Raw genomic sequence first — 12,825 nt, 5'->3', positions numbered from 1 at the left:
ATCCCCAAGGATGGAGACTCCACAACCTCTCTGGCAACCTGTGTTCAACCACCCTCACAGTAAAAAAGAAAAGGTTTTCTTATGTTCAAGCAGAATTTCCTGTATCTTGGTTTGTGCCTGTTGCCTCTCATCCTGCCACTGGGCACCACTGAGAAGAATCTCACCCCATCCTCTTTATACTCCTTCACTTCAGATATTTATACCCATTGATCAGATCCCCCCGAGCCTTCTCTTCTCCAGGCTGAGCAGTCCGGCTCTCTCAGCCTTTCCTCCTATGAGAGATGCTCCAGGCCCTTAATCATCTTCATGGCCCTTTGCCAGACTCACTCCTTACATAACATTCAGCCCCTGTTCAAGAACTGAACCCTCTAATTGAAGTTTCGGTTTTTTGCTGTTGAAAAAATGGGCCTCAAAACACAAACATGGACAAACTAGTACTGGCCCTCCCAAGGTGCAGACGCCTTGCTCTTCTGAGGAAAATTACTGTTTGTCTCCGGGTGTGCTCAGGCTCACAGGCGTGCTGCAAGGAGGCCCATCGGCCTTTGCCTGACTGCTCCCTATTTTGGGGGGTTCTGTTTTCTAGATAAAGGACCTAGTGCTTCTGCAAGATGAAGCCGATTGCTTTCACTGCTGCTCACAAGACTGAAAAGCTGCAAGGAAAATGACGTCAGTCAATGGTAAGATTTTGCTATGCTGTGATGGAAAGACTTTTGAGCTGGCAGTGAAGCACTGGCTCTTCTCAGCTACTGGCACACTCATTATTTACATATTGTCTCTTTATTTACATACAGTTCACATCTGGAAGGTTACGCATACAACCTGTAAGTACTTCAAATACAGGCTCTGACTTGCCGATGCTCACTTCAAGCTGCGAGTTCGCAGCACTTCCAACAGCTGGATCCCCAATGAAGAAGCTGATGGCATTTGCACAGAAAATATTCTACTTGTTACAAGCAAATAAACTTCTGAAATCCTACATATAATTCATTGCAGATAGGACCATATAAAGTAGATCTTGGAAGAGAGATATGAAAGCATTCCAGAGAAAAAACAAATTGTCGTCTTCTTGGCTTTGTCTTTTAGTATTCTCTGGCAATTTCCTCGTGAACTGACAGAGTCTTGAAATAGCTCACAGAACTCACCTGTAACTATTTCTCAAGCCTGAAAAAATAATGACATGCTGTGGAAGGTGTCAAATCCAGCACCACCTCTATCAGGTCACTACTTGACATCATGCCTCTAGAAGTACATAAAAGAGGATCAAAATCATGTAAGAGAGTGAAATAGGACTATTTTCAGGCCTTGCAGAGGCAATTTCACTTTAAAATTTCTTTTCTCTGATTTGCCTTCAGTAAGGCAGCATAATCAGCAAAATTCCAACTTCAGAGCTCTGGTCCCATTAGTCACACAAAGCTTAGGTGATTTACAGTCAGAAAGTCATTTCAAAACATCTGAAAGGACTTTATTATTCTGCCTACAGCTACACCTGTGCACTTCTTTGTCTCTAAGTTTCAATTAGAAATAATTTAAATAAGAGAAAATCATGTTTCCTAGTGGCAGAGCCTGTTAATGAAATATGCTTCACATTTCCAATGGAAATGGGAATTTAGGAAACTGCCAGGCAGAGCTTGTGCCTGCATTATGAATACATTTTATATTTGAAAGACTTTATCTCCATCTCACTGTCTAGATCTGCAGCCCATTTTTATCTCCATGAAGCATATTCATGTTGCTCTTAATGTCTGAATTGCCATTCTATTAAGATGACATCTCAATTTCTAAGATGTCATCAGAATCACAGAAAAATAGGAGATCCTGTGTTAATTTAAATGTGCATAAGCACTGAGGGGAAAAAATCCTGTAAAATGTTATACTAAAAGTCAAGAGGAAAACAAAAAACACGAGCAAGCAGACTTGATGAATTTAACCATATGCTTGCATTAAAATATTACGTAAAACAAACAGAAAAGAAGAAAAATTGTTTTGCTAGCTGTTCACCTAAATTATTTTTTCAGAGAGCTTTGGTGATACTTTTCTCTGGATTAAAATCTTCCCTGCTTAATATAGAGTAAGGAGTCTCCAACTGTACTGGCTAAGGGACATAAATGGCATGAGCACAGGGAACTGTATTCAGCTTTGTATTAGTTTCTTGGACTCTAGCAAGGGGTCTTCTGTCTCTCATGTATGTCAAGGACTCAATCCTAAAAGACTTGGATACAAGCTTAACACATAGAATATTTTTCATGATTTAAGTACTTTCATACAGCTTGAAAATTCTTGATATAACCTTAGAATAGCCTGGGGGGGGGGGGGAACCCAACTTTATCTTTAGGCAAGGTTCTTCTACCCATCATCAAGTGACAAAACAGAATAGCTCAACTGTTCCAGTCAGGGTCCTGCAAACTGACATTCTTTCAGAATGAGACTTTTTTGCTCTTCTCACAAATCACCACCCTGTCTTTCCAGATGCATCCATGAGTCTGGAGTTCAGTGGTACAACCGTAACTGAGGGCAGACCTTGAATTGCCAAAGCTATGTACTAGCGATAATGCACCAGTATGAAGATAGACGCCACGTAGATGGAAACTGTATTGCTATTAGCAGAAACCTCTTTAAAACAGTCCTACAGATCTTTCAGCATCAACAGTGATAGAGAAAGGATATGCAAATGGCAGGATGTGATAGAAGGAATAGAGTAGCCACTTCAGATATTGCTACAAACTCAGTGTGTTACACTTTTACACACCTCACTATATCAGATGAAAAACAAATTTGACATGAGCAAGCACAAATTCACACACATGCTCATGTACACATATAGATGGATAGATAATACACTTCTCATTCATAGAAATTTTGTAGTATTTTTGACCAGTCAGATGATCACCTACATATTGATGTCATTTTACCAGGTCAAAGAAACAGTCATGGGTGACATTTTTATATATGTTCTAACAAGGCATTGGTCATTCCTAAACTGGAACATGTTTATGCCAGCATAAACTCTTGGGCAACAAAAAATCTAAAAGTTTGGCAATGTGGCTTCCAAATGGCTTCCTCTAGTCTACAGGAAAAGTCAACAAGAAACAGTTAGGAACAGAGCAGAAAGATGCAGATAGTTTTGTTAAAATTTATACCTAAGATACAGACAAGCCTCAGTGGAGTGACCCATGAGCTATTCTGCAGGTATGCTTGGTACATACCTGCAGAATATGGCTGGATTTGGGTAAACTCTTGGATCTAGGATCTCTAACTTAAACAAGGAAATTCTTGCTTGTTAGCAGGCTATACACATCAAGGGAACGAGGGATCGTGTCCTCTTCTTATTTCCTGGCTGAACCAGAAGTAGCACAAGTATCTTATGTAGTAGAGGAAGCTCGGGAAAAAAGGCCAAGCTTGTTGAATACATGTGAATTACAGTGCTTTTGAGGAGATATCCCTCCTACTGCTTGGCCCACACTGTCTTGATGTGGGTCAGACTGTAAAAGACACAATTTGATTGCTATTGTGCTAACCTCTGCATTCCTCCGACTTTGAAGGAGAAAGTCTCTTCTTCCTTTCTCACCTAGCTTCAAACGGAAGTCTCGTGAATGCTGTGGATTTAGCGTGTTGTTTTATAATTGTGGTTTTATTTGAATTGCCACAAAATTGTTGGGTGAGATTAAACACAGGCCTTTCCTTTCGAAGAGGTCTATGCTTAATATGACTTTTACACCCCATTTTCTCACTAACTTTTAATTTTTTCCCCATTTAAGTCTAATTGCAACTCCAGCTCCTACACTGCAATTGTGAGAGCCTTCTCTTGGTACTATGCTAAGTGATATTTATGCATAAACTTTTGCTAATTGCAGATTCCATTGGCATTCATCAACCTATGCTGGAATGAATAAAGCTTTCATTCATGTTTATATATTAGTTTACAACATTTGTATGTTCGTAATCATCAGGCCAAAAACAGCTTTCTTATGCAGAGATGTAATCTGAGGGGAAGAGAGTCAGGAGATACACTCTTATTATGTGCATGGAAATATTTTTTTTTTCTGGTATCACTGAGAGTTGAGTTTATCACAGAAACATCTAAATTCTGTAACTCAATAGCATGTTCATGGCCAGTAGTGATGGTTATTTCTACATTAATAAGCAGTTTGGATCAACAGGAGTGAATCTCTAGAGCTGTTTGTGCTGGGCATTCAACATAGGCACTTATATTGATTGCTGGGATTCTTATTTCAGACTGGCTTGAGTTTGCTCCCATGCGCTAATACTCTTTTATTGCTGCAGTTCTTCTCCAGGTTAGTTTTGTCTAATAAGAATCCAGGTCATGAACTGCGATGCTCTTCCTAATGTGAACCAAAGCTCGGTAAGCAGGGAACACCTGAGCGTTGCCTGAAAAGCTCTCTCCTGATCTGAACTAAAACACTAATGTAGATGCACCCTATGCATAAATTTGAAACTTACACTATTAGAATATCTCTGTGGCAATTGCTAGCCACCAATTTTTTTTCCCAGCCATATAATTGCTACCATTAACAGAACAAGTTCCCAGCTTAACAAATGGCAGCAAGATAAATGCCCACATCATTCTGGTTTCTCCCAGCTTTATGATTCAGTTTAGCAATATGTTGCCCTTGGCCTTTTGGAAATAGCACCTATATGATAATTTTAATGACAATGCAGCACTTCTCTTGGTCCGTTCTGGATATCTGAAATCTTTGACTGTTTTATCGTGGAGGAGGTTCTGGCAGTCAGATGAATTGGATTTACCCATGCCCCCCAGGACTAATACTTTATTTTCCTCCACTCAGCCACTCGCCTCCTTTCTCACTCTTTACACTTAGCAATAGGTAACTCAGTGCAGAAACCCCCAGCTGAGGAGGGCACCTAAACAGACGGGAGCTGATGAGGAGAAGGAAGAAAGAGGAGCCAAGGAAGCTGTCTGTCATGGTGTAGCACCATATGATAGGGTGTGTGGTCAGAAGAGGTGATGAGACATATGGCTTAGGTTTTCTGTGTCCTTTTGTGATCCCACCTCATAGGGGAACTGCCACAACTGCCTTCCTCTCCCATGCTCTTCCATCTTCATGGCACTGGCTCTGGTTTGAATGCCTTCAGTATGGGAAACTGGGCTACCTACCTCCCTACATTTAAAAATTTTATCAGTCTTCTCTTCATATCTTGCCGTGCTGTATCTAATATAAGTACTATAGTAGTACTATACTAAAAATATAGTATTTTTAGCAGTAATAAAGTATAGTAGTAATATACTAAAAAAGCATCATGTCTGTGCAAAGCCATTTTATTATTATCTTTTGTCCTCCTCTGAGGCTGTTAACACACAAGTTACTGCTCATCAGCTGCTTCATAGTAAACATTTATATATATATGTTTTTAGTCCATCTGTCCCTGCAGTGAGTGTAGATTATGTCAAATAAAACTGCTCACCCTTAGATAGCAGACAGAGCCTGAGACAGACAGCGTGGGCCAAGGCGTAGAAGGATGGTATCTCCTCAAAAATACTGTAATTCAGATGCATTCAACAAGCCTGGCCTTTTCCCAGAGTTTTTTCTGTGGAATATTGTGCTACTTACAGTTCAGTCAGGAAATAAGGAGAGGACAATGTCTCTTGCTCCCTTTCTATGCATAATCTGCTAATGAGCAAGGAGATTTTCCTTGTCATTAGAGATTTGAGATTTGAATAGCAAACTGATGGCACTCATTCATACAGTTTGTCCATAGTAAAAGATTCACAGCTCTATTGGCACAATCCTTGATCACATTGCTACAATATGGTCTTTGATACAACAGCTCCCTTGACTGTCCAGCTAAACTGTTTTAAGTGGTTCTTCTTTACGAGCCCAGTATTCCAGATGGAAACAGTTTCTGTAAGGAGTTTGTTCATATGGACCACTAAAAATGTTCAAAAGTTCACTGTGAAGAAAATTGTTAAGATAACCCATAATGTTATTATGCAGTGACTAAACACATATCACACTGCAGCTTTTGAAAAGCTGACACTTTCCTATAGCCTAGTCCTGCTCACAATACCTACATATATATTGCAACACAAAGTAACAGGCCAAATTCATTTAGAAGTAACAACCCAGGGCTCCTTCTCTGATTTGCACAAGTCCTTTGTACAGTATAAGGTAGTTTCAAATACAAATATCCTTCAATCAGTAACTGATTTTGAAAATGTTACACTCTTCCAGATTATTTTTAGGTCCAAACCTATCAAGACTTGAAATTAGTAAAGCCTCAGTCATTATACTTATAATGATGGACAGCTTCAGACAACTTTTGATACAATTCCAGCTTCCTCAAACTGCCAGCTCTCGCTTGAAAAAGTTTATAAGTTAAAGCTTACTTGTTTCAGAAAAATCAAGCAAATCTGAAGTGCTAGAAAAGTCTATGATCACATACATGTGAGCAAATAAGACAGAACTTAGTTTATTCAACTTCATATGGATCATGTGATAGAATTAATTCCAAATGGTTTTGGTCTCTGTACAGAAATTTCCAGCAAAAGATTTAAATGATGTAATAATTACCTTTTTCCTTTCATTATCCCTCTGACTATGCCTTAATTTATGATGCTTTTAACTAGCATACATGTATCCTGAGGCTATGATGGGTGCACATTTACTTAAGTCAAAAGATAAATCTTAATGAAAGTTTTTTAACACAATAATTAACTTATTTTGATCATCATAACAGTAATTATAAGAGGCACAAAAACAGAATCAGATCTCAGCAGAAGCCATGAAGATCCTAAATAGGGTGGAGCAGCAGCACTCCCCTATTATTTTGCCAAGAAATGAGACATCAAAGTGGCAGCAATGAATCATCATACACTAGTAGGAACTACACCCAATGAATTCAAGACATGAAAATATTAAATGCACTAACCTCCATCATAAATTGCAAATTATAATCACACAGCAGATAGTTTGCAATATGCCTTTTCTCAGAAATCAAGCTATGTTCCCCTTATGCTTCCCCAACATAATCGCTCATCAGATTAAAGTACAACAAAACCCAAAGAACTGCTACAACATGGGAATTTTGACTTTGGTATGAAAGGTCTGTTTATTTTTAAAAACACAGTTTGATTACGAGGGACTGTAAGTTCTAGCCATGTGTCAAATAAGACAGTTTGGCTGTTCTATTCTTTTAGAAACAGCTTCCCAAAAACGATTCATCCTTTTTATGGGATTTCATGCATCATGAAAGGTAAGACCAGCAATGACAAAGAAAAGAGCACACCCACTCTTACCTGCTCTCATCTTCCCCTTAGTAGAAATCATTCGTATTCTGACTTTATGCCCAGTTATCAAATTTTTGTACTCACAAATACACGCACACACACACACAGACTGTATGGAGTGCTGCAGCTCCCAGTGATCAGTAGAAGTTGCAGTCAGCTCTTGTGCAACGACCCATGGTAAAGACTTCAAACAAAACTGAAAACATTTTAACCAAAAACACCCTAATCATTTCTAGCCCTATGTCAGATTTACTTTAAGAATTAATTTCCCAAAACAAACACTTTAACGATACACAAAGGTACCTCTTGATTTGTTTGCCAATAAACACTATCAAAGAATATTCATCAAAAATACAGGAATAAATAGTTCCTTACATAAGACATAGTGTGTTACCTTTTCCAATCAAAGTTTCTTCTTTAATTTTCTTCACTGCTTCTTGGCCTTCACTCTCACTCTTTCCAGCTGTATCACAACACAGAAAATAAAAAGTTAGTAATTCAATCAATTTAAGGACAGTGAGTATAAGCATGCCATTATTAAGGTTAACCACAGTGTAAAACCAACAAGTTGTTTAAGTGAAACAGTAGAGGTTTTTAAAAAGTGCTGTACAAATGCATTGCTGTTCACACAATTCTGCATGCTTCTCCCATTTATTTATACAAGATATGACCATCTGCTGGCTATTAGAATTTAGATGTAAATCTGTGAGCAAAGTGAATTACATCACACACTGATTCCAAAACAACCCTAATGTAGGTGAGAGTGGACCTCTCCCTCTTTTTCCAAAATAAGAGAGAACTTCACAGTTGGTAAGGGCCCCCTACACTGGCCCGAAAGTTCAGGACAGGTTTTACCAACACTAACAGAAAATATGGTTAAGCATCAAATAAATGCCTTTTGTGCCATTCAGATTAGGTGGACAATTAATAATTGCCTGACATTTGCTTGGCAATTGTTTTATAATAACTTCTTTAGAAGAGACAAACACAAGCACAAGCAAAATATTGTGCTTGGTAGCGTATGTTAAATTTTGAAAATTGTTTAACATTCCATTTATCTATCCACAAACATTTTCCATAGCATGAAATTTCAAAATATTTAATTGTTTGCTATCTAAAGTATATATACATAGTGATGTTTGTAATGAACTTCCATCCTCCATGGATGGAAGCATGAAGTTGCCTTCTCCTTTTCCAAATATATAAACTTCTGCCTTGGTTTTTATACAGGCTTTACATTGTGACCTGCTACAATTTTCTTGCCCTCTCATTTACTAGTTAGTATGCAGAAAATTTGTTTTTTCAAATTTTTTCTCATTTTTAGTAATAGTGACTCAGCTCTATCAAAGGTAAGGACAGAATCATAGCATCATAGATTAAATTAAGGTTGGAAGGGACCTCTGGAGGTCATCCGATTCAAGCTCCTACTCACACTGCTACATGCTTGTACTTGCTTTAGGATGTTAGAAAATGCTTTACAGCACTATTAAACTGTATTAATTTGATCTTATAGAGAACATGTTCCAAAAATGGAATTTACTCCTCTGAGATAGATCATGTGCTACCCACTGGTTGCATTAGCTGAAGCTAATTAGCTCTGAGCACCGGACAGAGATTTCTGGGACAACCTGACTGCTTTGGGGAGGTAGATTAATGCATTCTTTTGAGGATGGAGATTCTGCTGTGCTTCTGTATTTGGGCAATAAAACACAATGATTTGCAGCATTGATATCCAAAGGGAATGTATATCTTTGTTTTCATGATATGCAAGAAGACTCAATATTTACATAAACATAGCCAAAACAAAGATGTTTAACATTTCAGATACTGAAGAGAAAATATTTCTCACATAAAACCTAGAGTTGTGCTGCCTTATAATTGCTATTTATAAATTACAGTAGCTCTGGAATTATATTGCTCAGGCAGCTCCACAGATTGACTAAAAAAAAAAAAAAAAAAAAAAATTGAACAAAGCAAACATTTGCAGTATTTATGTCTTGCTGTTGTTTTTCCCCTTTAAAATCATGCAGGAGGTTTCAGAGAACAGAAACATTCAGCTTGATGCTAATTTCTGGACATAAATGCCATGTCAACAAACAAACAAACCCCCCAGTGAAATTGCCATATCTAGGGAAATCTGTGCATAGGGGCTATGGGCAAGGGATCAGTTTTCCTCACTATTTCACCTAAAGTGATTTACTACAGTAGAGTTTCAAAATCAGTGTGTTACAGCACCAGAGTTAAGTTAAAAACAAAACACTTCTGCGCCAATTCTGTGAAGGTCTCATTTGATTCCTCTTTCACTCAGCATTCCTCAAACAGAGAACATGCTTATTAAAGCCTCCAGTGTCTTGATTTAACTCTCAATATGTTCACCGAATTTGTTCTTTTAAGAGAGCTTGTGTTCCACAACAAATTTTAATTCACATTATTTTGCTCATATATAAATGGTTATTCATTAAAGTCCTGTGCCCTCCAAATGAGCTCAGTTTATTCATATTTGCATTTTTTTTTCATTCTAGACCACTGAGATAAAATAATTATTTTGCTAAACAATCATTTCAAATGCCTGTTTCTACCCTGATTCAGCAGAGAGTTTGAAAAAGATTCTGGAAGTTGTGAGTATCATAAAATTGAAAAAGCCTCACTGTAAGCTGCTACCATAATAGAGGCTTTTGAAATACCTCTTGCAAAGAAAATCCTGTAGGAAAGTATAAAAGACGAACAAATGACCACAATCTTTGCAAAAAGTTCAAAGGCACATATATCAAAAAGATACAATAAGATTGGAAGAATAATCTACACATCTGAGTTTGCTCAGAGAGACCTGCATTCCCTTGCTGACGATGAGTGGAAGAAGAATGGGACGTTGCTAAGCATGGCTAAAATTTTCCATTGTAACTCCACACTCAGAGACTTCTGCTATGAGGTATGCAACTTCCCAGGCTGATCTCTGCCTCAGGTTGACAGTCTGAACAAAAACAGTCCAGCCATTTCCAAGAGAAAGGCTAGTAAAAACCCGTTCTGCTACTATTTCTTTAAATTTATTGTAAGGCTACAGTGCACAGAAGTATAAGCTTTAATTTGGCAATGGGAAAAGGGGGTACAGAAATAGGATATTTTTCCTTTCTCTTTATCCTATGAAAACCAGTTCAGATTTGGCTTGGTTATAACCTGCAGAAAAAGTAATTATTTCCATATCTTGTGTGGATGTATTTCATTTTCTGAATATTTCAGATGCATTCAGCATGTTTTAATCCCATACCTAGTCCTATCATTTTTAAACAACTGCAAATAGAAACAGACTTTGAGCAGCAGATACAGCTGTCAGAAGACACACTGGAAAGAAGCAGGAAAAAAATCTTTTGACATTGGATACATGGATAAGTGTTAATATCCCTCACCTTTATTACTGCACATCCAACATCCATCTCAAGAGACAAGCAAATAAAAATCGCTCACATTTTAATGATGAGTTAAGTATGAATTTGAGAACTTTTCCTAGAACTAAGAATAGCCCCACAAACATGACACTAAATGACAGCAAACATGTCAGTTCTACATGTTTGGCTGCTGTTGTCATAGATGGGGTTACTCCCAAATACCCCTCTTCACAAACCACTCCCAAGCCGAAACAAATCCTTTGTTGCACATTGCCCCGGACACTGCCCCAAACCAGCACCTGGCCTCCCATTCCCAATTCCTGCTCCTCTCCTGCTTCTCTGCTGGTATATCACTCTGGGATCCCCTAAGTCTGGTGAGTGTTATGCGTGAAAGAGACATCCTTTTAACTATTACATTAATTACTCTAAATTCAGAAAATACTTTTTGAGTCACCAAGCTGACACTATTTGTGTTAGGTTAGTAAAAATCAAAAATAATTTTTATCTCTTTCCATAGATAGTTCATAGAAAGCAGTTCATTCAAGCACGCTAAACAGGAGTATAGTGCTAACTACAATTAAGGAGGATGAGAGTTTATAATATGAGGATTGAATTCTGATCACCATCAGCTGTTTTAGCTCCTTGGTAGCACATTTATAAATATCCTTCTGAAAAGTTTGTGATACACAGGAGAAACCTTTTGCTGGACTTTTTGCCAGTGATTCACCATAATTTTTCATACTTTCCACATGCAAGAATTTGTCTAAGAGAATTTTAAGATCAGTAGCATCAGTAGCACAGGATCTGCCTACTCTTCATTCAAGTGGTTTGAAGGGAGCAGAAGGGAGAAAGTGATGGCAGATCATATTTTTTATGCAGTGAGAGAGTCTGGAGAAAAGCTTTAAGAAAAAATGATTCAATGTCTTTAGAGCTTAGATCATCAAAATATCTGACTTTTTTCTCCTACTTTGTCCCTGCAGAATAGTGAAAAATTCAGGTGAGACTGATTCAATAATAATACTAACTGTAGTCAATTCTGAAATTAAAACCAGTCATTCAAGTCTGAATGGATGAGCTATATAAAATGTCATTTTAATGACATGAAAAATTATAATTCTTAATAAAATACTGAAGTTCATCTTGCAAAAAAAGATGGAATAATAAATTTAAATACAACTTTCTGTCAAAAAGTGACTCTCCTCTTCAACATTCATCTACACAAATGTCACAAGTCAAAACACCTTCATCTAAAGCCCCCACAGAAGTACATAGAAAAATTCCTATAAACAGTAATAGGTTTTGGATCCTACTCTAAAGGTCAGACACTGCCTTAATCACTTTAGGTAGATCCTAAATTTGAAAATCATTTCAGTGATTACAATTTATTACAGAATATTGCTCAGCCTGAATGCAGATGGCAAAAATACATCCCTTAGAAACGTAGCATGGCTGAAAGAATTTGTGCACTAAGGAGACATTTGCATTTTCATTATTTAAGAGGTCCTGATATATTTTATATATATTTTATACAATCTTTTTAATTTCTTTGAAGCTGAAAATCTCTCCAAAAGAATAACTATTAATCACATAATTTATGTACAAAATTGATCCTAATAAAAAAGCAAGGTCTTTTCTGATTTGTGTTTTATAAAAATAGGAATTTGCATTCTTAATATTTCAAAGGAATGTAATGCAAAGCATTAGAAAGTAATTTAAAATAGTCTATGAACATTGATACAATCGCTCACAAGTGCAACCCCACACATTTACTGGCCTCTAGGCAACTTGTCTCCCAGAGGTAAATCCCTTCTTTAGCCATAATTCTGTATATCAGTTAATCTCTAAAACAATAAATAGCTTTTCAGGGCTAGCATCCTGCCCTATCAACCTTCCCCCCCCCCCTTTTGCTAAGATGTTCAGGAAAGATGAGGGGGAGCCAATTTACTACTTTCAGGTGACAGGGAACCAGAAAAGCACATCAGCCTGAATTGCAGACTTGGTAGGTGTAATGTAAAGACCCTCACTGACCACTTCAAGTAATCCGACTTTAGAAGTGGTGTCCATAAACTCTAATGCATATTTATATTACCAAGAGTAGCTTGGTATTATGGTAATACATTTTGTATAAATGTATACCATATAATTAAGAAGTTCCACACAGTAATAGTTGGTTGTCTT

At 37.4% G+C, this 12,825-nt stretch overlaps 1 protein-coding gene across 1 annotated transcript in view; it reads right to left on the bottom strand.

Moving 5' to 3' along the window:
- ZBED1 (zinc finger BED-type containing 1) overlaps positions 1–12,825 on the bottom strand; it is a 174,048-nt gene that overhangs the window by 111,259 nt on the left and 49,964 nt on the right. The window contains exon 3 of the mRNA XM_064501181.1: positions 7,659–7,727. Coding sequence (XP_064357251.1) covers positions 7,659–7,727 — 69 coding nt within the window. The remainder of the gene's footprint in view (positions 1–7,658; positions 7,728–12,825) is intronic.

The sequence above is a fragment of the Dromaius novaehollandiae genome, chromosome 1 (genome assembly GCF_036370855.1).
Source record: "Dromaius novaehollandiae isolate bDroNov1 chromosome 1, bDroNov1.hap1, whole genome shotgun sequence".
NCBI lineage: Eukaryota > Metazoa > Chordata > Aves > Casuariiformes > Dromaiidae > Dromaius > Dromaius novaehollandiae.
The sequence above is the reverse complement of the archived record's forward strand: the minus strand, read 5'-3'. Positions and strand labels throughout refer to the sequence as shown.